The sequence below is a fragment of the Anopheles coustani genome, chromosome X (genome assembly GCF_943734705.1).
Source record: "Anopheles coustani chromosome X, idAnoCousDA_361_x.2, whole genome shotgun sequence".
Classification (NCBI taxonomy): domain Eukaryota; kingdom Metazoa; phylum Arthropoda; class Insecta; order Diptera; family Culicidae; genus Anopheles; species Anopheles coustani.
The window spans coordinates 2,820,425-2,845,095 of record NC_071290.1 but is presented as its reverse complement, the minus strand read 5'-3'; the positions used below and the strand labels follow the sequence as shown (position 1 = coordinate 2,845,095).

General features: G+C 49.6%; 1 protein-coding gene across 2 annotated transcripts; it reads left to right on the top strand.

Moving 5' to 3' along the window:
- The first annotated feature begins 492 nt into the window (after positions 1–492).
- On the top strand, positions 493–24,489 carry LOC131269637 (inositol hexakisphosphate and diphosphoinositol-pentakisphosphate kinase). 2 transcript variants are annotated; one of them, XM_058272102.1, is made up of 15 exons: positions 493–529; positions 771–1,362; positions 6,517–6,843; positions 8,522–8,612; positions 8,684–9,602; positions 9,684–9,769; positions 10,065–11,380; positions 11,670–11,795; positions 11,858–12,320; positions 14,010–14,075; positions 19,679–20,278; positions 20,439–20,831; positions 22,337–22,481; positions 22,563–22,944; positions 23,015–24,489. In XM_058272102.1, the coding sequence occupies exons 2-15, from the start codon at positions 1,243–1,245 to the stop codon at positions 23,969–23,971; spliced, it is 5,991 nt and encodes a 1,996-aa protein (XP_058128085.1). In that variant the 5' UTR covers positions 493–529; positions 771–1,242; the 3' UTR covers positions 23,972–24,489. The 2 variants fall into 2 exon arrangements, with proteins under 2 accessions (XP_058128085.1, XP_058128084.1); XM_058272101.1 differs by lacking the exon at positions 493–529 and having other exon boundaries at positions 535–1,362.
- Positions 24,490–24,671: the final 182 nt, after the last annotated feature.

Sequence of the window (24,671 nt, the reverse complement as noted above, 5' to 3'; positions counted from 1 at the left end):
ACCGACCCAAAAAATATGTGGGATTTAATATGCTTCAAATTTTTCTGTAAAGGCTTCGCCTTTTTCTTATGGAAATATCATGATTTTAAATTTAAACATTAAAAGAAATTCGTTTTTATTTTGCCTGTTCGGTTCTGTAACCTACTTTACATCTCCTTGGTTGCTTTTATTTTGACAGCTAAGCATATTGGAATGTTATGACTTCGCTGCAATAATCTTAAATATGGTAGTAATGGATTTACTATGCAAACCAGCAGAAAAACCTTAAAAGCGTGTGTTTTTTTGTAATGTTCACAATTTGAAGCAATACTTGGAAACCTTGTGATAAGGTTTCTCTTTTGCTTAAGTTAAAATTTCCTTCGGTTTATACACAGCATAACACAACCTTGTAAACATCTATTTTCGCTACCGTTTTTCCACACGTGTCCTGTGTCATGCCAACTTTTGTTACCGTAGGATAGTGACATCCTAGATGTAGATAAGAAAGTGCGCACCAATAAGAAAACCGATATCTGTATCAGCAGACGCCGTCAGTTTCGAAAATATTCAGAACGTGGCTAGTGTCAAACATCGACTACCACGGCACATACAACGTACTCGTTTTAGCAGTTCTAGCGTTCAATGGCACAATAGGGAAACAATATCTCCGAACTTCTTTCCTACAGTTGGCTACAGTTTCGTTGAAGTGTGTTCTGATTTGTCCGAAGCTTGCACTATTCACGTTTACCGTGCCATCGGGCCTGGCTCAGTTGATAATCTCTTCTACGCAGGCCAAGGAAAATGGAAAAAGAAAATAGAAAGACTCCGTAGGAAAAGCATGATGCAGTCAGTACACAAATGGTGATGTAAAACTGACACAAAGATCGTGAATTATGTGTATCGCTAATCGATGTTTCGCGGAGCTTATCAATTGGTGTTTCTAGCTTCCAGGCGAATGTGTGCTAAGTGTAATCAGTAGCCACGCAATCGACCTTCAGGCATGCCTCAAAACACATCCTACAGCCGGCATCAAAATTCAGTGAAAACCACGAACATTTTATTTTTGTGAAATTACTACCCATTGCCTTTTTCCAATAACAACATGCTGGCATAGGTTGGTTTCGCATCTCTTCTGTTACGTTTCTGTACGTACTGTGTATGCATGTTGCGTGTCGTCCTTGTGTGCCCTCTGAACACTGTTCCCGAAAGCGAAATAACCTATAACCAGGCACAGGAGCAGCTACAGTCCTGTCCGGCACTGAAATGTCCTACACCGAACTGGAAAGTGGCTACCAGGGGCTAAAGCAGGCTTCATCCAACGATGGCACCGGGAGTGCATTGCAGACCCCTTCCGGAAGACCCGGTTTCTATGTGGGCGATGAGGTGAGTGTTGATTTATGTTTAACCCACAGTCCTTTTTTGTTGTCACCAGCAGCATGCGGCAGCAAGTCTTTACCTATTAACTGAATCCCTCTCTGCTTATTGACTATATTACATAATGTGCATCAGCTGCAAGATGCATCTATGCACTACGAAAGAAGGATATACAAAAAAAAATAGCAGTTTGATGACGTCAATGCATTTTTGCACCGAACAGCTGCACAGGACGTGCGAAAACAGGGATGAACAACCTGCGGCGTCAGGATTTCTGCGACCTAATTTTAGTGTTAAACGAATCGATTTTGTTTTCATTAGAATAGCAATTGCAACACTAGAAAAAACTGTACAAAAAAAAGGATTAGTTCTCGAATTATTTTAAGCGCTAACGAAAATCCAACGGGTATTTCTTAAAACTATTTAGTCGCATTTCATTTGTAAATTTTTTAAGGTGACATTGTATACCAATTTCAACACATATTTTGGAAACGAAATTTTTATGAGCTTTGATTGTTTTTCAAGTGTTCAGCTGGGACGTTTTGGACATTTTTACCTTACCTTTACCCTTATTTCATAGTTGCCACAGCCATGCGGTTTAGATTTGGTGAACTGGGCCTTCCATCTGTGGTTGAACATTTATTCAAAAGAACCCGATTTCAGTTATGGGGCAAAATGCAAAGGTGCACTTTCAGTTGCTGTACTTTTAATTCTTTTCGCACATTTTTTTCTAGGTTTGGCTTGACGATTCCCTGCAAAACTCGCATTGTATAATGTAACGATGATCTAAAAAGCATTTCTCCATGAAAACAAGCGATAGCTGGACTTGCACATGCCACAGCGATGCTGTGCTTTGGAACCGTGAGATGTTTATTTTTCTATCTGTTACATCTTTGAACAAATTATCATTTTGAATATTATGGTGCAGGACAAACATTCTCTATCGAACATTTCTTTTTTGTTACAGTAGCATTTTATACTGTTGTCAGAATTTGATGCCAGAAGGTTTAAGAAAAAATCATTTACGTACTATGGCACAAGCAGTTAGTTAATTAGGTTTTTCCTAATTTATCGCTCATGTTTGAGTGAGGTTTGGTTACATGTTTAAAACAGGGTTTCTAGACAAGAGAGGCATTCATTCAAGGGTGTTTTTGGTTCACCTAAATATATTGCCTCGAATACTTTTGTAAAAATACCTCCAAGCGACTGTGATTTGATACCCAGCGTTATTTGCATATTTGCTAAATTAATATTTCAATAAAACCCTAAAATTAAAAAAATATCGGACGTGACGACATCTAACCTATTTTTGATAATCCGAGTCCGTATTATCCAGGTTCGATATTGTAAATACATTCTCATCAAATGGATAGTACCACTAAGCAACTCAGGTACGGCAAACCTTGGTTTGGTGGGATCGTAAGCTACCATCACAGTAGTGGTGGCGCGATAAAGAATCAGCCAATGTGTAGTGTTTGTTGGCGTGGTGTCGCGCTTTTGGGGCAAACACCGCGCACGGTTACTAAATTGTCACCGTGGTGCCGAGCTGGCGACGTGGGCCGTGGACGTGTGCGTCTACACGACGGCGGACGCGCGTTAAATGGAACCCTTCCGTCCAGCGCTGACCTTCTCATCCGTCGCCTCCTGTCTGCTCCTGCTCCTCCTCCCCGTGAACCGGCCACCAGCGGCCGTCAGCGATAGCAGCGAATGGGTCGAGCGAGAAGGAGAGCCAAACAGTCGTTGGCCAAACGGCAATCCGCACGATAGAAACAGATGTGGTCAGAGAATGCTGGTGCAGCAGCAGCAGCAGGGAGGATGGCGTAGGTTGCAGCGAGGTGATTGGTTACTTTTGCCTTGCTTCGTGCTGTGCTCCATGCCGAAGCAGCAGATCTTGGATCGGACCACGGTCAACCTGTGTGTTGTCAGTTGGCTGTCATCTTCGGTCCCATCGGTTGGTTGGCACTAATTGCGCCCCATTCGCGCCCCACAAAATCGAAACGGAGAAGAACGTCGGTGTTCGACCGCATGCCGTTCGTCCGCTGGTCGTAAATGCCAGCCGCTCCATCAAACGCAACGTTTCTATCGACTTCGCTGCGGTGTGGCGCTATCTGGAGCAGTGCGATTAGGGAAAGCGGCATAGTAGTTGGCTCCGTATCGGAGCCGGAAAGAGATTCTACCGAGAATGTGTGTGCGCCTTCCGCTCGGTCACCGGTGTGCGCGCGTCAGTGAGTGTGGTGTGCGTGCATGCTCTCGTCGCTGCTGCCATGGATCCGGTTTTATTTTGGTGCAATGTCGGAAGCAAATGATTGTGCCCACGAGCGGCGAATAATCTTGAGATGTGTACTGCATCTATAAACCAACGAACCTGGAAGTCTAGTTGATCCAAATCCGCCCCGTTGAGCAGTATTGAATTCACGTTTCATAACCCCATCGTTCATTGCTCGGTTCTAGTCGTGGTGTTAAAAAGCGCTTCACAATGTGCCTAACCGCTGCAGAAATTACAAACTGTTTTATTCCAAATTGTATATGCCAGGATTTACCCGTTTGTTTACGATTGGCTTCGGTGCAAGCCAAAATCAACAGGACAAGGATCACACGTTCCTTTCGGGTGTTTAGGTAACCTGGCATGTTGGAGGGGATCAAGCCGAATGTTATAAGGCAATAGCTGTTTGCCCGCGATGCTCACGAGAATGTTTTGCCGGGGCACATTCACTTCCAGATGAGCAATTATCACGTGAACCAGCGCCATATCAGTAAGTGGCTGGAGGGGATTTTTCAGGCCTCCCCGAGATGATAGCTGCGGTATATGATAAACGGCCGATAAGAGATAGCTTCCAAAAATGGCTGGTATGACGGTACCGCCGGTCTGCGACTGAACTGGAAGGAAGCGAGGAGAACGTGCAATATGAGTCACCAACCGAAGTCGTTGGTCCCGGTCCACTGGAAGTAAGGTTTGATATGAGAATTTCGTAGTTTCTTCCCTTCTCATCCCGTATGGCAAACAGTACCACACATTCGATGAGAGTTTCAATACCTCTACCAGATGGACCACATTAGAAAGACCCAGCTTAGGAAACCTTTCTCGACGTGCCTTATAACCGGAGTGGCCCATCGAAAGGTGCTTTGAAGCGACGTGCAACGTTAAACGTGTACGTACGTATCCATTTGTAACGAAATTATGTCTACCGCTTATGTTCTTACGGCATCACCTTGACAGGTAAGCTATTTTAACGTTGTCAAAGACAGACGCCACTGTCTGGTGGTGCACATCTCATGGCGTGTTGACATGTACGGGCTAACATCGCAGCGTCTCATACGTAAATTCCCAGCGCCACTCGCTGGTGACCAGAGTAATGTCTATCAACTACTATCGGCCCCGTCCATCCTGTGACATTGCTTTCCCTTTTTTCCTGGGCCTCGATGGAAATTGCCAGCGTTGGAGACATGGAAGGTGTTTTCTATTTCCACACGACTGTTTCCTCAACATGTCAACAGGAACCATCAACATTGGATTTATTCGATTTGTTGCCACATTGTGGAACACCAAGAGAATGAAAAAAGGATTGCAGCTTGTGCCTTACGGGTGAGGTTTTATACACACTGCCAAATGAAAGGAAGGGAAGACTTGATGAATCTATTTACGTACCAAAACTGTACGGATCTTAGTACAAAGGATATGATTACGATACGCCTGTGATATTCAAAACCATACTGACACTCCAATTAACCGACTGATAGGAATGCTTTATCAGACTCGCTTGTACGACTTTGCTGTGTGGCGAGTCAATTCAAGAATCAACATTCGGTAACGTTTATTTAACACGTTCGAGTGTCGGTAGCGATTTTTCTGAGCGGTGCGTATGTTTGATGGAAACTTGATAGGAAATCGAGTGGCAATGGAGACATCTTTTCCTTCCCGACAAGTATCATAGGTTGGCTTGGAGATTGCTCAAATTTGACGACATAATTCACAAGAGACGCTCCCGACAATCAAAGTGGCAACGGGATTGAGGGAATTGTTCAAGGGAATTGAAGAATTGTTCTTAATTGAAGATGGATTTGCGTAGATGAAGACTTGGGGCAGACGTTACGAATGGAACTGCCTCCGCTCAGCCTTTTTCGAGCAATATTACAGAAAGGAGTAGAAGCATAAAGAGTACTTAACGGCTGACCACCGGTGTGCAATATATGAGTCGCATTAGGGAATGTCTTGAGATTAAATGTAAAAGAAGTGTAAAATCTTGGAGTGAACGAGCAAACAGGTGTGGCGAGTTTGAAGTTCCAGAAGAGGTTTTTTGGATGGTGGAAGCATGACTAGGATGAAGCTTGACATGTGTGTCACTATGACGAGTTGATGTGGATGCATCCCTTTTCAGGATAGTGTAATTACAACGGTGTTAGTGCGCGACAGTGTAAAGAAACTTAAACCCATTGAGGAACCGGTACCGTTGCCGGCTGAAAATAAAACCCTAGAGGAAGACATACAAAAGCATTGCAGTTTAATATGGAATGGTCCTGGCTGCGGGACTGGTGGCGATTGGCAAAGTTTCGCCGGGGAGCTGGACGTACGGAACGCAGCCGGCGTCGCCATGGTCGTGGCAGCTCCCCAGTCGTGACTGATACCGCGGAGGCTCAAATCGGTGAACCGAGCATTGACGAAACGCGGGAACATGACTCGAACCCAGGGCAGTCCAAGGAGAGGGCCAAATTCTTCCTGCCCTCGAGGCATAACACCAGCGCTGATGGTGCTGCTGGTGGTGATGATGATGACACTGCACTGTTCGACGAAGATGACGATCCGACGGAACGGGCGCTCTCCGACGACGAAGGGGCCGGCCTGGACCTAGACCTAGACGATGTGTTGCTGTATACGTGCCGATTGCACGGCGACCACCGGAACGACCTGGATCCGGATGTCGACGACGAAGGATGCTGCGGTTGCGACGAGTGTATGATGCTTAACGTACGGCCCGGTTTTTTGTTCTTGTCGCGTGGCGTGTATCAGTTCATCCATCATTCCATTGTTTGTTTGCCCCGGTTCGATCGGTCTGATAATGTATCTCTTCCGTACCATTTTCTGCGCGTTCTCCGCATGTGCCCTCCGACAGAGAAGATTTCTCATGTTTCCACTTTCCACTGTACGTGTCTTGCCTTTTCTCGCAGGGTGATCTCGATCCGACGGATGGACTCGATTCGGACGACTCGTCCACTTCGGGCAAGCAGGTGGTGGTGGCCGTGTGCGCCATGTCCAAGAAGTCGCAGTCGAAGCCGATGAAGGAGATCCTGACGCGCTTGCAGGAGTTCGAGTACATCCGGATGGTGGTGATCGGCGAAGATATCATCCTCAACGAACCGGTCGACCGGTGGCCGCTCTGCGACTGCCTCATCTCGTTCCACTCGAAGGGTTTCCCGCTGGAGAAGGCGATTCAGTACGCACAGCTCCGCCAGCCGTACGTCATCAATAACCTGCACATGCAGTTCGACATTCAGGTAGGTTGCACTTGCCCTTTTTTCACCTGCTTTGAACTGCTCCTGCTCATATCCCATAGTATCTGGGGTTTTTTCCCTCCATTGTCATACGCTTTCTGTCACCTGGGTGTGCATTTCTATCTCGATTTCGTTCTTACAGTACCCGAAATTCCTGTAACCGCCCTGTTTACCAAACTAAAGACCTGGTGGTGCAATTTATAGGAATTTCGGGCACTGCATCTAACAACATATCTGTACACGCAAACGCACACGCCACAGCGATCGCATATCTGCACACGTAAACAACCGCTAGCTAGATGACCTTCTGTCACGCTCTACATGTATTTTGCTCAGCCGGGCAGAAGGTAACCGCCGGTCACACACCGATCACTGACTCCGCATGATCCTTTCTTTATCCTTTTTCTCCGGTTTGTTGCCGATTTGTGACGGGACCACGGTGTGTGCTTGTGTGTGCGTGTGTGTGTGCGCGCGCGCGTGTGTGGGGCAAATCTGGCTTGCCTGTGCCGTGCAGGAGGTAACGCAACCGACGCAGTCATTCTGTTCAGTTCTACCTTCCCAACCTCAAACACAGCCCCCCACCACCCCTCTCGTCACACGTCACACACCCTCCGTCTCCTCAGCCATCCTCGCTGCATCGTGACCGATCGACCAATGCTGCCACACCGGGTTTTACTTTTTCAGTTCTAGCGAATACGCAGCCCTGAGCTCTTGACGGCTTAGCTGTGTGTGTGTGTGGGTGTTTTTTTGTATTAAGTAAAAAAAATAGTAGAAAGGCGAACAATTACCAAAACGCCGGGTATGCATGTTCATCCTCCAATTGTTTCTCTCTCTCCATGCAGTTGAATCCTGTTCTATATATAGCGTAAGGTGGAGTAAACGTTGTGCAAACCTGCAGTTGATTACGGCCTTCATTCAACCTCAATTCTTAGATTAAAGTAGTTTAGAAACTGATTATGTAGGGAATTAAAATTTTGTCAAAGAAATTACGATCAGTTATAACAAATACTAAAAGTATAATCACAAGCACCAGAATAAAACCAAATAATAGGTTTGATAAAATTCTAAAGCTATGCTCCGATAAAAAATGGAACTCGAAATGTCAGAACAAAAACAAGCAATAGAAGTTAAAAAAAAAACACTCCGGACCTACTATCCTGGTACGAAATTTGTAAAGTTAAAGCTCAGTTTGTAGTTGATATCGTTGAGTGTAATCGTAGGTTTCAATCCACATTGTGTATTTTGCCTTACCATTCCGTATTCTGTTATTAAGCTCCACATTTTGCTGACGCAATATGAGAGATGTTTCATGAGAGTTCAATGAAAACGTCAGAACTTTATTAAAGTTTGCTCTGCTCGTGCTCGCCTCCTGTTACAATATGGTTAACGTGGAACAAACATACCATGCGTGTGTTAGAACGTGTTGCATTTTTGCCTTCCTTCCAGAGCTCCCTTAACTTAACGTTGGTAGGTTAATTCGTTATGATTTCGGTTTATCCCTTCAATCCGCAAGCGAGTCCCCCCGATACAACTGTAAATAAAATGTTTTCAACTCAGGGCCTGACCGGGTGGCTTTAGGAAGGTTTAGACTAGCAACAATTTTCCAAGCGCGTTAGAGTAAACCGGTACTAATAATCATGGTGGGATTCGTTTCTGTTCTCTTTCCGTGCCCAACATTTAGGACCGGCGTCGAGTGTACGCCATATTGGAACACGAGGGTATCGAAATACCGCGTTACGCGGTTCTGGACCGTGACTCGCCAGATCCGAAGCGTAAGTATGACGTGTTGTGGTAAAAGCCGTTCTCTATCGTCTAACTATCACTTATCGGTGGGCTTTTGCAGAGCACGAGTTGGTGGAGTCGGAGGATCACGTCGAGGTGAACGGGGTTGTGTTTAACAAGCCGTTCGTCGAGAAGCCGGTGTCGGCGGAGGATCACAACATCTATATCTACTATCCGACGTCGGCCGGCGGCGGCAGTCAGCGGCTGTTTCGCAAGATCGGCAGTCGGAGCAGCGTCTACTCGCCCGAGTCGCGCGTGCGCAAGACGGGCAGCTTCATCTACGAGGACTTCATGCCGACCGACGGCACGGACGTGAAGGTGTACACGGTCGGGCCGGACTATGCGCACGCGGAAGCGCGCAAGAGCCCCGCGCTGGACGGTAAGGTCGAACGGGACAGCGACGGCAAGGAGATTCGCTACCCGGTGATCCTGAGCAACGCGGAGAAGCTCATCTCGCGCAAGGTGTGCCTGGCGTTCAAGCAAACGGTGTGCGGGTTCGATCTGCTGCGCGCGAACGGCAAATCGTTCGTGTGCGACGTGAACGGGTTCAGCTTCGTAAAAAACTCGAACAAGTACTACGACGACTGCGCCAAGATACTGGGCAACATGATACTGCGCGAGCTGGCACCCCAGCTGCACATACCGTGGTCGGTGCCGTTCCAGCTGGACGATCCTCCGATCGTGCCCACCACGTTCGGCAAGATGATGGAGCTGCGGTGCGTGACCGCCGTCATCCGTCACGGCGACCGCACGCCCAAGCAGAAGATGAAGGTCGAGGTGCGGCACCAGAAGTTTTTCGAGATCTTCGAAAAGTACGACGGCTACCGGTACGGGCACATCAAGCTGAAGCGCCCGAAGCAGCTGCAGGAGATCCTGGACATCGCCCGCTCACTGTTGGCCGAAATACAAACCAAAGCGGCCGATTCGGAGATCGAGGAGAAGCAAAGCAAGCTGGAGCAACTAAAGAGCGTGCTGGAGATGTAAGCCGATAGACGATAGTTTAACAGGCACGGAGAATTTTAACACCACTTGCACCGTTTCGTTCGGTTCCTCTCCTCCAGGTATGGACACTTTTCCGGCATCAATCGAAAGGTGCAGATGAAGTATCAACCCAAAGGGCGTCCGCGTGGCTCTAGCTCAGATGATGGTAAACACGATTGCAGTACGTTTGTTTTATTTTGTGCGTTCGTATTGAGCTCCACTTTTCACCCCACCACCTCCTTTTCCGCCTGCGCCTTTTGCATTTTTTTCCGTCAGCACTAGTTTGTTACTAGCACACATGCTTTCTCGATGTCACAAAAGTGGTCCTAATGTTTCCTACCGCTTCCCTAGTTTCTGTGCTATCTTTCCTTGTCTGTACGGTGCTCCTGTTCTTTCTCTTTATGTTTGATCGGTGGTGATGAAAGACGAAACTAATGGTCGTGATTTTTTTTTATCTTTAGCGGATGCACCGAAAGAGCCGTCTCTGGTACTGATTTTGAAATGGGGCGGCGAACTGACGCCGGCCGGGCGCATTCAGGCCGAGGAGATGGGTCGCATCTTCCGGTGCATGTACCCGGGCGGACAGAGCCGACAGCCGGGTGCAGGCGAAGGTCCGGGCACGCAGGGACTCGGGCTGCTGCGACTGCACTCAACCTATCGGCACGATCTGAAGATCTACGCCTCGGACGAGGGGCGCGTACAAATGACGGCGGCCGCCTTCGCCAAAGGCCTGCTGGCGCTCGAGGGCGAACTGACGCCGATCCTGGTGCAGATGGTCAAGAGTGCCAACACGAACGGGCTGCTCGACAACGACTGCGACTCGAGCAAGTACCAGAACATGGCGAAATCGCGCCTGCACGAACTGATGCAGATCGATCGCGAGTTCTCGAGCGAGGACCGGGCCGCGATCAATCCGGGCAACGCAATCAGCATCAACCTGGCGATGAACTTCGTAAAGAACCCAGTCCAGTGCTGTGCGCACGTGCACTCGCTCATCCGCTCGCTGATGGCGGTGGTTGCCGTCAAGCGGGACGATCCTAAGACGCGCGACGCGGTGCTGTACCACGGCGAGACGTGGGAGCTGATGGGGCGCCGCTGGGGCAAGATCGAGAAGGACTTCTGCACCAAGAACAAAAGCTACGACATCTCGAAGATACCGGACATTTACGACTGCATCAAGTACGACCTGCAGCACAACCAGCACACGCTGCAGTTCGATCTCGCCGAGGAGCTGTACATCTCCGCCAAGTATCTAGCCGACATCGTGATTCCGCAGGAGTACGGGCTGACCACGCACGAAAAGCTCACGATCGGGCAGGGCATCTGCACGCCGCTGCTGAAGAAGATTCGGGCAGACCTGCAGCGCAACATCGAGGAGCTCGGCGGCGACGAGAGCGTCAATCGGCTCAATCCGCGCTACAGCCACGGTGTTTCGAGCCCGGGCCGGCATGTGCGCACCCGGCTGTACTTTACCAGCGAGAGCCATATCCACTCGCTGCTGACCGTGCTGCGCCACGGTGGCCTACTGAACGTGCTCACCGACGAGCAGTGGCGCCGGGCGATGGACTACGTGTCGATGGTGTCCGAGCTGAACTACATGTCGCAGATCGTGATCATGCTCTACGAGGACCCCATGAAGGATCCGAGCTCCGAGGAGCGCTTCCACGTGGAGCTGCACTTCAGCCCGGGTGTGAACTGTTGCGTACAGAAGAATCTGCCCCCCGGGCCCGGCTTCCGACCGCACAGCCGTAACGACTCGGTGACGTCAAAGAACGCGGTAAGAACCACCACACACGCCATACAGGATTACGATGTTGTTGGGAAAGAAAATACGAAAGAACTCAAGTCAACCCTGTCCGGAACCACGAATCAACCTTGTGATAACTGTGTGTGATTCCAATTCCTTACGATCACGATCAATTCTACTTCCTTCAACATGTGTTAGAAGTGTATCAAATGCAACTGTTGTTGGCCCAATCAATCTTTGGAAGTGGTGTCCGGAAAGGACATAATGTTAGTGGTGAACGTTACTAGATCCTTTTTCCGGTTACTATTCTGCTTTTCAGAGCGGTGATGAAGATACGACGTCGCGAATCGACGAAGAAAACGACACCGAAGAGGAAAGTTCGTTGTCAAACAATTCCTCCCTGCACCACACGCCTTCGAAAACGCCTACCCATGGCGGCGAAATGGTAAGTAAATGGAATGCTAAAATGACATAGCCCGGCCCCGTTAAATGATTTCCTGCCCTCAGGCTCGTCAGAGCATCAGCGCTTTCGGTAGCGCCGGAATGCCAGTGAAAGAGCGCCGTATCAAGAAGGTCAAACCGTCATCGCCGATCCCGATCGGCTCGTGCCATACCGTGTCCGGGCACGAAGCGATGGATCTGGCCAAGCGGCTGAGCGAAGAGCTGGCCGTTCAGCAGCAGCAGCAGCAGCAACACCAGCAGCAGCAGCATCAACATCAGCAGCTGCACCAGCAGAATCAGCAGCAGCAGCTTCACGGCCATCATCACACGACGACGGGCTCGTTCGGTGCGACGCCGAAGGACATCGTGCGCCCGCTCAGCCCGGACTCAGAGCCGCGGGCACGCTCGTTCGAGCACCAGCCGCACCATCACGCCGCCACGCACTACAGCCACCCGCACCATCACCACCATCACCACCAGCATCACGGGCACGGCAAGGCCGCCCAGCTGCGGTCGAAGTGTAAAGGAGGTAACGTTGTGGTGGGCACTGCTGCTACTGTGCTGAAGTGCGCTGCCTGTGGCGGGATTATCTTCTTATGTTGGGCTTGCCGCAATCCTGTTGCATCACTGTGACCTGTGTCTCTGTGTCGTCCGCCCGTCGCCGCTTGCCGGCGATCATTTGCCAAACAAACTTTCGACTTGCTACGATAAGCTTTCGAACGTTTTGACTGCCATGAATGGCACATTTAGGCTAAGCGACGCATAACCGTCGTAAAACTCACTTCCTAACGCGTTCGTTCCGAGGTATAACCGAAACCGATGTAAAACAGCATGGCAGCTGCCATGCTGAATGCATCAAAGCGTGTCCAACACTAGCACCACGCATGACGTTCCTCTCGTTTTTACATTGAAAGTGGACTGAATTTAACTTGTTATTTAGAATTTACCTGATACAACCACTTGAACATAACGGTACTTTGTGGAAAGTCATTTGGAAGTCATTCGATCTTTACTTATATTACGTTTACAAAATACCCGATTGGGTTTTCGAATAGCTTAATTTTTCATTTCATTTCTAAAATTTTATTATCACTGCGTATATAAACAACGAAAAAGTTTTTCTCATAACAAAACACTTTAGAAATATTTGCTTGTCAGACAGGTTGAAAATGTTTGATCTCACTGGTGGTTGTGAGCATGTTTTATTAATCATGCGTTGGAATTTAAAAAAGCAGCAAAGATCTCATTATCATAGTAGCTACACACACATTTTATTTCAGATAACATTTGCTGTTTTTGGATTTTGGTTTATAGAAACGAAAACGAATTAGTTTCTAGTTTTCTCGCTTTTTTTTTGTTGAACAACAATTTATTAGAACAAAATTAAAATTTTCCAAGAGCGAGCCACTTTCTGAAATAACACATTTATTAACAATCTCGCATCAACATCCTCGCCTCGAAATGAAACACAAGCACATGTATTTGTTTCACATTTTGAAGACTTCGATAAGTATTTTTTTTTTACGAAAGGAAAGCGAAAAAGATACGGCACACTGCTATTTTCTTCATTCGAATGAGATACCTTTCACCGCGTATCAATCTAACATCAATATCTAACCGTGTTATTTTGCTACCTGTTTTGTTCTATTCTGCGACTAATGTGACGCTATATTTGAATAGAATCTAACAAGGTGTTGCTGTGAAACTAGACCGTAAGAGATCGGTAACTAATCACAAGCGTTATAATAAGTGAACTGAACTTTGGGCCAGCGCTATAAATAAGGCGCTGATAATACAACAAAACTGTGGCTCGCTAATCTGTACTGTCTAGCTTTGTTGATTTGCCATATTGTGCACTTCGTCCCTGTATGTCAACGACTAATGGGTCAGCCATGATACGATGGCTCGGGTTCTCGCCGGGTGTGTGCTGTGCAGGTGTATGTTTACATGTGCCGTCCATCCGTTCATTGTACTTAGACTAGTTGCTCGATGTTAGTTTATTGCTTAACTCTACTTTTCTCTGTCACCCCCTCGCTCTTGCTATCTGTTGCCGAACGGATGGATTGCTGGAACTCGCCGCCAAAAAACGCTGCCTTGGGACCGATCGATCGACGCTATGCAATTGTGCGCCACAAATCATTCCCCCCCGGGGCTCTGGGTTATGCTGTCCGCATCTGGCGCTTTACTTGGGTATGGCTGGCTCACTCTACATAAACAGCACTGACCGTTGTGACGGCCGGCGAACAGGCACGCTCCGCGGGTACGCACACGACGAAGCGTGAAGGTAATGGCATCCGACCGGATGGTAGGCATTTAGTTTCGCCCTCCTTTCATCCACCACCCTACCCTCTAGCCATCCCCTGCATTCCGGCTGCTGTCCAGTTGTTTTCTCACCCTTACCATCTTAACCTGTTCGGCACATTTCGTGCTACATCGTTCACCGCCTCCTTCCTGCACCGGCCCGGAACACAACTTCGGGCTATCGGGGACAAAGCTTTCGGTTTGCTCAATTTGTCCAGCTCCTGGATGGTAGTATCTGATTTCCGGTTGATTTAGATCCACGCTGTGTAATTTTGATCCCAATGCATTGTGTGCATGCTAAATGCCCAATGTTTCTCATTTCCAAACCACGTTTCTGGTGGATGAACCTACTGTTTCCCATTGGTGTCCTTTCCTTGTTGCACATTTTGCACACACATGCAGGTGAGCATGCGTTTCCGAATGCGGTACAAGACATCGCCCCTTCCGCCATGATCCCGTGCTTTCCCGGTGCATCCCGTTGCCTTTCTTACTGTACAAAATTGCAACCCACATACGCATATACTCACTGGTCGTTGGTTATTCTGTTCTTGTGCTCGAACTCTCGCTCTCTCTTTCTCTCTATCTGCACAACGTTGTGCCGTGTTAAATTGGAAACTAAAGCTGTTCGTTCGATGTTGTTGTTTGTTTGCGCACTCCATCACCATCAGGCCTAAGCTACTAACAAAATTGGGAATACCCCTTCTCCCTCACATTAGCATTGCCATCTGGTGGAAAGATCGGTGATCTCAAGGATTTTCCTGTCCGGTTGTTGTTTCACAATGTTTCCCTCCTTCCTTATAGTACTTCCCCTGTCTGGCAGGCGGTTAGTCGGAAACGCAAGCAGTAGTATAAATGTATTGTTTCTTCGTAGCCTCTCGCGTAGTAGTTTTCGTCATGCGTAGTTTTACCCTTGTTGTTATGCAATGTGCTACACGGGACCGGGCATTTATGATCATTTCCTATTGTAATGTTTTTTTTTTCTTTGTTTACACTACAAACTTTACACACGATTGCAGTTTTCCTTTTGACTCGTACTTTATCTTTTGGGCCCATATTTGCTAAACTAGTTTTCTAACCAGCGTTCTTCAAAAATATCCCCTTCACATTTTTCTTTTCGTTTTTCTTCAAGACTCAAAGATAACCATGTCAGTTTATAGGCCAACTGTGCATTCCTATGTTTGATGCTTGCTTTGATGCTGATACAAATTTCCTTCCTAAATGAATCATTATCGATACCTCGCCCACCAACCCGCAAACTACCACAGACACAGCATTCGACCTGGCCAACTACCACTACTACATCATTGCGTCCAGGAGTATCCTTTGTTGTTATTGCTATTGTTGTTGTTGTGTTTGGTTTTCCTTTTGACGAGCACGAACCACATCCGGGATAAACGTAGGTTATGGTTTGCTAATACAATTATTTTGCTATATTCTTTTCCCGTCTCACTTCTCACACCATGGGAGACAAGATACAAAGCAAAAGGGGCAGAAAGGTTGGGAAGCTTTTACTCTAATGTGAAATTTCGTTCCTGCTAATCATAACAACTATCGGGATGCACAAACAATTAGAAGGATAAACGCTCGAGCTGGATGAAACAATATTAATACTGTATAATAACCCACAGGTGTGATAAACCACGCAAGCAGGAAAGTAAAGCAGACCCCGCGCAACAAGACCAGTAAAACCGATAAACCATTTACACGTACATTGTTTTAACGCAACTATAAACGAACCTTATATTTATATATTATATATACATATATATAATCTCATCTGACCGGCAGTTGATCCGTGTCCTCGGTTGGTCTGCAACCGACGTTCGCCACGAAGGATCCTCCATATTCTCCGACATTGGGCCGTTCCGTTCCACAATCGTTTTCCACCCACTCCCTCTCTCGTTTCTAACAGCCATCGCTCCATTATCATCCCATCTACACACGCCTCTTCACCTGGAGTTGATGTACGGTTTAGCAGAGACGTTTTTGGTGGTAGGAGACTTTGGGTCGTTTTCTAAAGCTCTCCATTGAAGAACCCTTCGACTTTGATTCAGGATCGTTGACGTGGACAGTAACAAAGCTGCCAGATCGTAACGACATTTCTATCCTTAATCCATGCAAAAACATTGGCTTACGAAATGGAACAGTTTCCATATCTTCCAATTCTCCCCAATCGTTTCGTTTTTATTTTGTGGTTCGTTTATATGTTTTTGACAGTTCGCCGGGCTACATTTTTTCTTTTTATGCACATTTTGTGAATATTACTCATGCAATGTAACAGCACTGTTACTTTGTTTAAGCATACAACACTCTTTGTACATTACCTTTCATTTGCTCTCAACTTAATGGGTGTGTTTTAATTGTTCTGTTATGTTTTATTCAACTTCTGGTGGTTTTTCTTTTTTTTCTTTCTCTCTCTCCTTTTCTTTAACGATTCAACCCAACTCGGGCCCCCCAACTCCGGATGCACAACTGAACTGAACCCTTCCAACCAACCCCCTTCTCCAACTTGGATCCTTGGTTTATCGTTTGATTACGGGGGAATCATCACGATCACTGGTAAAACCACGTGGCCTCGGCCAAACGCGTGGTTGTGCGTGCGTGTGCGCTTTCCCGTTTTTTCCTAATACGTTGTGTTGTTTTGTCGATTTTTACCCCGTTTCAATAACAATGTTGTGTTGCGCATCTATATCCATCCAAATTCGCCCTGTTCTACTTCATTTCAAACACACATACTTGCTTTTGATCTGTTTTCCGAATTTTCCCCACTTTTCGATGCTCGGCGATCGTGCGATCGATTTTCTTGTTGCATCCTTTGGTGCGTTTGGTTTTCGTTTGGATTTGGGAACACGAACAAACATTTTTTTAAAATAAAAACAAACTAACAAACACACACACACACACACACACACATCTCCATACTGTCGTTATCCTTTCCATGATTGCCTTGTGACGCCGCCCTATTAAATTTGTGCCCTCCCCCCGCACCCCTTTACATTGTGTGTGTGTTGTTCAATGTGTTCTATTGCTGCTTTGTTTTGTGTGGTTGTTTTCTTCCCTTAATTTTTTCTTTTGTGGTTATTTTTGTTGTTTTCCTCCTATTACTGTTTGTTTGTTCGTGCTCTGCTGTTATCGGTTGTTTTTCGTTGTTACATTGGTGTGGTTCCTTTTCGCCTGTTGTTTGCCTTTGGCTGTCGACATGTTCGGCGACCGTATTTGGTTGGACCGTATCGAAAACAATTGGTTTTCCACCCCGGTGTGCATTTGTACGTGCGCTTGTTGATGCGATTGCGTGTTTCTTTGGTGTGCGAACTAATTGTTGTACGTCGGTGTGCGTGGGTGCGTTTGTTTTGTACATATGTAACGCGAAACGAAACGAAAAACTAACAACACCTCTCGGTATCACCAACAATTAAATTGTGGAACGCAACAAACCACCAAACCGAATGAAACCGAACATGCTGTATTTTCAAAACAAATTACAAATCAACCCTTCCCACCGAACCTGAAAATGTCGGTGGGTCGGTAACTAACCGTGCCCTCTAATACACTTGCTTGTGCGTTGTTTCCCTCGCAATATATACAATGGTACCGGTTGGGTGGTTGTGTTCGAACTCTTTTTCTACCCCTAACCCCCTACCGCTTGCCACCTTCGCCCTGCGTTCTGTGTTCCCTGTTTGTTCCCCATTTGGCTTTCGAAATGGCGCTGACCCTGGCGCCTCTGATCCCCATACATCCTGCCGCGGCCGCTGTCATCGATGGCGGGACCTACCGGTGGTCGGTGGCATTGCCGTAATGCCGCAGACGACGGGTTGGACGAGCTGTACGAGAAGGGTACGGATGATGATGATGGTGATGCAAGCCACTACCGGTCGGACCTCGAGCAGCCGAAGGAACCGCCGGTTCGCCGGGAGGAAGAACCAGCGGTGGTGAGTTGGAGAGCAAGTATAGTCTCTTTGTGCCGCGAAGAGGTGGAGGAGGAGGAGGAGAAGAGTAAGAATAATAATAATGAGAAGGAGCAGCAGAAGGACGAGGAGCTAGAGCGAATGGAGCTGCCAGCCCGCCCGACGCTCTACATCGGGCCGGTGGAGAATTCGTATAGCTGCGATTCGATCAGTGAGTTCACGCCCAACCTCGACGACCAGGAGCTGTACGTATCTTCCTTCTCCGAGTCGGACGACGAGGTCGATGGGGGCGGTGATGCGAGCGGCTCGGAGACCTCACGCTACTACAGTGCGCTGGGGCAGCACGATTCGCACGACGACGACGAGGCCACGATGCCCTGCACCCTGCGCCGATCGCTCTCGTACACCTTCGCCAACGATCCGGTGCGCCATAATGGCCGGCAGCAGCAGCAGCAGCAGCCATCACGGACAATCGGAGGACGCTGGACGCATCACCAGCTGATGACGCGCAGTGCCATCGAGCTGCTGGCGCACGACGACCAGGAGTGCCCCTGCTACACCTGCTGGACGGCGCTGGCCACGCCCCGGATCCGTGAGCGCCGCGCGGTGAGGGGACGTTGTTACACCACCTCGGCGGTTGGCGGACAGCTGGACACGCTGGCTGTTCCAACGTCGCACAATCGAGCCGCAAAGCCGGACCACTCCGAAGGACCCTTGAGGGTGCGCTACCCGGTGCGTACGCTCGCACGATACGCCAGCGATCCGTCGCTTCCCCTCGGCCCGGCATGGACGGGCGGCGGTAGGTCCGTGTCTCCGGAGGAGGAGGAGGAGGAGCAGGAGAGCTGGCATGCCCGCGTCCCGGAAGGAATGGTGTTCGTATCGCTGACCACGCCGCCCCCGGACGAAGAATGCGAACCGCCCTCATACCCACCGTTCTACGATGTGCACGAAAGACGGCAGCGACGTAGCGGGCGGCAGCTGGCCGATCCGGATCCGGATCCGGACGACCCGCGCAAGCACTCGCAGCAAGCACCTGCCCTCGCTGACAGCGGTCGACGTCCGCTTTTGCCGCATGCGACCTCCATCTCACTACTATCCTCCACAATAATAGGGCCAGCGCTCGAATCAACCGCTCCGGGCAACGTTGACCTTCCAACTCCTCATCTCACATCCACTGCGAGCAGCGGCACTAGCACCGGCACGGTGTGTTGCGCTGTTTTCGCTGATCCTATTGCTCTATCCACTACTGCTGCTACTACTATTAGTACTGCTACTACTACTACTACTACTACCACTTCCACCACCCGAACGACTCAGCCGCCATCATTATCAAGCTCGTCTTCACCACCAACACCGTTCAGTACTAATAACGGCACTGTTTCTGCCGCGATTTTTTTTTCTAATACTACTCGCTCCCTTTTGGCATCACCACCACCACCACCACCACCTTCTTGTATCGCCAACAACACCACGAACCCGATTCGCCCTGCCGACCCCAATGGCCCCTGCGTTGTTGTTGCGCCTGTTGCGGCATGTGCTTCGACCTCCTTGTCGTGTGTCACTCCCCTCACCACTACTACCACCATCTCCACCGCCGCCGCCGACGACTGTAATAAACCGTCGTCGTCGTCGCACCATTCGCGCGCACCCAAACTGCTGCTGGTCAAATCGTACACCATAGACGGTGGTGTGGGCTGCGATGACCACCATCAGGCCACGCCGACGACACCGGGAGGGCCAGCGGCAACGGCAGCAGCAACCGCAGTAACGCCCGACGGGCCCGCCGAAGGTGGTCACCAGCATCGGCTGGAGGGCGCTACCGGCGGCTGCTGCCTGTACGGTTGCTGCGAGGCAAGTCCGGCCGGCTACGGGGCCGGCCGGGCGGGGGGCCCCAGTGGCTCGTCCTCCGCCGGCTGCCTCCGCGCTGGAGGCGGCGGCGGATGCTGCTGCTGCTGTTGCTGCTACAGCGGCTATGGCAGCTCGTACTGCTGCTGCTGCTGCTCGACGCCCTCGTCGTCCACCGGTGGGCTGCACGGTGTCGGGGTTGGTGGCGGGGTAGCGGCGGCAGGCCACTCGACGGTGGGGGGGAGCGCGTCGGCGACGTCGGTGCGACGCCAGCGGCACAGCATTGCCGGTCAGATGAGCTACTTTAAAATGTTAGGTACCTTCAGCAAGAAGATGGCCACCAGCACCAACAGTCTCTTCAGCACCGCTGTCATCAGTGGCAGCTCGTCGGCGCCCAACCTGCGGGACATGATACCGAGCACCGCTTCGCCGTCGGGTAAGTACGAGTACGAGTCTTTTTTAACAGTGCTCGGTTAGAGTCTCCTTTGTGCGTATAGGCATTGTTTTTTGCATCATACACGATATACATACGAACTGTGTTGTATGGACGGTAACTAATGTTTATGCTGCTCTCTAACGATGCACTCCTCTTACAGGTTTTGGTGGCGTGCCCCCGATTCGGCCCCTCGAAACCCTGCACAACGCCCTTTCGCTTCGCCAGCTCGACGCCTTTCTCGAGCGCATGACGACGGGGCCACTCTTCAAGACGCCGGCTTCATCACCTCCGCCCAAGCATCCATCAATCCTGGCCGCGGCGGGGATACCGGCCGCCTCGTCGATGCCGGTGACGCTCGGAACGAAGCGAGCCGAGCAGCCGGAAGCGGCCACCGGTCAGATCGGTCAGCTGCCCACCAACTCTGGCCCGCCGACTTCGACGCCCGGTGGAGGCGCAGGTCCGGAGGACAGAAATGCCCGGGCCGAGCCGGCCACGAGCGGAAGGATCACCGGTACAGCTGCCATCGGCGGTGGATACGCCGGAGTGCAGCAGAGTAAGTGCGACAGCAATGTTTAAACGAGGCAACCTCTATCTCTCTCACTCCCGGTCGCACCTAGCATGTTGTTACTACTCCACCATGCCATAACCTCCAACCTTTGGCAGATCCTCACCCTGACTGGACCCGTCGGGACATGCGATCGACTGTATAGCTCCCTACCATACGTCTCCCGCACCAACTCATTTCAGCCTGGCTTTCTCACAGCCAACCATTGTATACTCTTAGTTTTAAGCGACATTACCACTATGGTGGTCAAGTCAAGTCGTCGAGTCTTAAGATGATAACCCACGAACCTCCTACGGTTTGCTATGGCTGTTAATCTAATTGCAAACAAACGGGAGTTACGTGTCCTATTTTGCCGACAAAACTCAAACTATCATATTTCTATTCGGGTGCTTGTTTCGGTTGCTAGCAATAACTTCGAACATCGTCCTGTTCTGTTCTCTTGTACGCTTATCGTTTTCAGCGAAAAATTGCAAACTTATCTTAACCGCAGCGAACCTTGTGATACAAAGAAAATGTACACGATTAAATTAGCTTTCCTCCAATTTTGTGTTTATTTTACTTCCGTTCTTGTTTCATTTATGTATGTTTTGCAACCGTAAACGTAAGTGTTCGCCAACGTGTCTGTCCCATTTGACTGTCCCTCGTCTACGCAACTGCTCTTCTGTATGTTTGTTCTTCTTTATTTTGGCTATGTTGATTTCGTTCAGTTCAATTTTCAGCCAAATAAAGAACGATCTTATCTAATGGTTTCTCCATAGCTTGTTGTTATTTTTCTAAAAGTGCCGTTTTTTGATCTTTGTTTCTTGTTTGTTTACTTTTCATGGAATGGAAACCATTGCTTCCACTGACACCTTTTCAAGCTGCACCCGATAGAGCTTTGCTTACATGCGTCTGTACATGTCCACAATCTGGACCGATGGTATTGGGTACAGCGCGTAGCTCGACTTTCAAATCATTCTGCTTGCTCTCTGTCTACAATGCAACGAAATAAAATGAGAGTTGGAAGATAAAATAAAACAATATAACAAGGAAAGGGTCTTCTTTCCCAAGGCTCTCCAAACACGATAGAGAAACCAGCACATAATACTATATTGGTTAGCTTTTTCTTATAACTTTCGTTCATTATGTTGGCGTTTCTGCCTTTCTGTTTTGTTATTCGGTCGCATTCAAACGGTAAGCGATGGTTGGTTTTTGCAGGAATGATTATTCAGACTTTCCCCGTTTGCTAGGCCGATTTACTTTCGCCTTTCATGCATCGGGATTGCCGTTCAACAAATATGTAATTTAACGTGTTTTCTGGTTGCGTTGCGCTGTTTTTCGGCTTTTGTATATTGATTCGAATAATAAATAAATGTAGAACTGGTCACGGGGTTATGGTAAGGTTGATAATAAGATAAATTGTAGGCCGCCCGCCCGGCGACGGCTAGTCTGTTGTAATGCTCTTCTTTCTTCCTCACGCGGCCCTACATCGCCACCAACCAACCCCTCGGCAGGCTGGAGCGATCACTCGAGCAGCATGACCAGCAGCATAAGTGCACTGTCGAGCGGCGGTCCGTCGTCGCCGAACTACTCGGAGGTGTACTCGCGCGGTTGCCCGAGCAGCGACATGTCCGCCAGCATCACCAGCAGCACCGATGGGTAAGCGACCAGCGACACATTATCCTTTTTTTTTAATGTAAACTTGTTTTCCCGTTTCCCGTTGCATTGTCGGAGGAGCAGCAGTCTGGCGGCGGTGGCGGGAACCTCGGCGACGGTGGTGATGGGCGCAGGAAGTGAGCAGCTGGCCGGCTTGTCGCATCTGTTTGGTCAACCGGGCGTCACCCCGGCGGCCCAGCAGCAGCAGCAGCAGCAGCAGCGTCTCGTCCTGCAGGACAGTGTGCTGGAGAGCGATGGGGAGGAGCTGGACTTCTCGAGGGGAGCGGGTCGGGGAGTGATGCGTGCGACGGTGACGGACGAGCTGGATGGTAGTCGGAGGCGCAGCTCGACGCTGGACATCAGCGGAGACCTGACGCCGGTCAGCGTGTGCTCCGACTGGGACACCAATACGAACGAGGCGACCAAGGGATCGACCACCAACACCAACACCAACACCAACGATATGGTAAGCGTAGCGGGTCGAACAATTGAGGCGCGGGGGATTCACCACACTGTGTTTTGCATTGTGCTTGTAGATCACAAACACCAACACGGAGGAGGACGACGAAGATGCGACCATTTCGACCGACACCTGCCTGAGCACTGGCGAGCAGTCCGCCGCCCAAACGCTGGCAGATGTCAAACCGATGGCGGTGCAGTCACCGTTCACGCTGGACGAAAAGCTGGCCAAGCTGCTGATAGGGACGGCACGCGGAGGTGCGATGGGACCGCTCGAGCCGGTGGAAGCGGGCGGCAGCGGTGGCGGGGGTGGTAAGATCGACAACCGGGTGCGCAGCGCTCGCATCCAGCGCCAGATCAGCCTGTACGAGAAGGACAGCCGGACGGAGGCGAAGAACCTGCAGCACGAGTGGGACTGGGCGGACGGCGGCGGGAACAAGTTCGGCGAGGGTGTGGCCAGCGGGACGCGGCGCACGGGGACGGACACACCGACCCGCCGCTTCCACATGTCGTTCGACGAGCTGCGCAAGGAGCTGCCAAGCAACGAGCGGAACCTGCTCAGCAGCCACCATCACCAGGTTCAGCATCAGCCGCCCGCCCTGCGACAACCAGCGCAGCCGCCCGCACCCCCTACGTCCCACGCGGAGGTGCCACACACACCCGGTGCGCTGCTGATCCGCGAGGGCTTCATCGAGCCACCGAGGTTGACGCGCGTCACCAAGAGCTTCCACGGCAAGACGGACTACCAGCGGTTCAGCTTCGAGCAGCACCAGCCGGAAGTGGACGACGGTCGCCGCTCGAGTGACAGCCCGCGAACCGGCATCGCCCCGAACCGCTACAACAAGAACAGCATCCGGCAGCAGCAATGTGGTGGGAGTCGCTTTACGACGTCGCTCGTACCGGAACCACTCCGGGACCAGCCTCCGGAACCGACGACGACGGCGACGACGACGACCACGACGACGACAACGACGACGCAGCGCGTTCGCGACGAGGCGGAACAGGAACCGCACGGCTCACGCATGTCAAAGTAGATCCTGTGCGAGTTGAGCCACCTTTTGGTATCCTTTCGGGGATACTCGATTTTCGTAGGACCTTTTTCCGTTATGTCCGCAATTCTAGTAGGTGATTGAACTAGACCGTTAGTGGATGGTAGGTAAAATTGTACATTGTCTGCTTTCTCGCAAGCCTTTAGCATTTCGACAGACGACGTGCAACCAATGTGCGACCCTCTGCAATGTCTTATCAACCGATTGGAGAATCATAAACATTAGTTTGACTCTTCTTCTTTTGTAGCAAATGTGATAAGCTAAGACTTGTTTAGTAAGGTGTGCAAGGGTTTTGCCAAAGCAATTTTAGTCTCCTTAGTCTTTAATTATAGAAATTTCCAATCAGTCAGTGAAGAGTACGCTTTGCAGGTTGTTTTTATTATATCCTGGAGCTGCTGTGGGATTGAGGGAGGCAAAAATATAGTCGCATTTTACCTATTTGCAGCACAGTTGTTTGTAGAAACTAATGCCAAGTTGTACATTAGAGCATAGAATACACGTTACTGGTTGATCCAAAACGACCGATGACCCTTGACTGTTTCATCCGAACACAAATGCCACCATTTCATAAGCCGGATGTGTCCGCTGTGGGGGGGAACTGTACCAACACTTACTCAGTAAAACAACAAAAACAAAGGACTACTTTAATAAGGATAAAAGTACGATGTATTCATTGGTTTTAGAG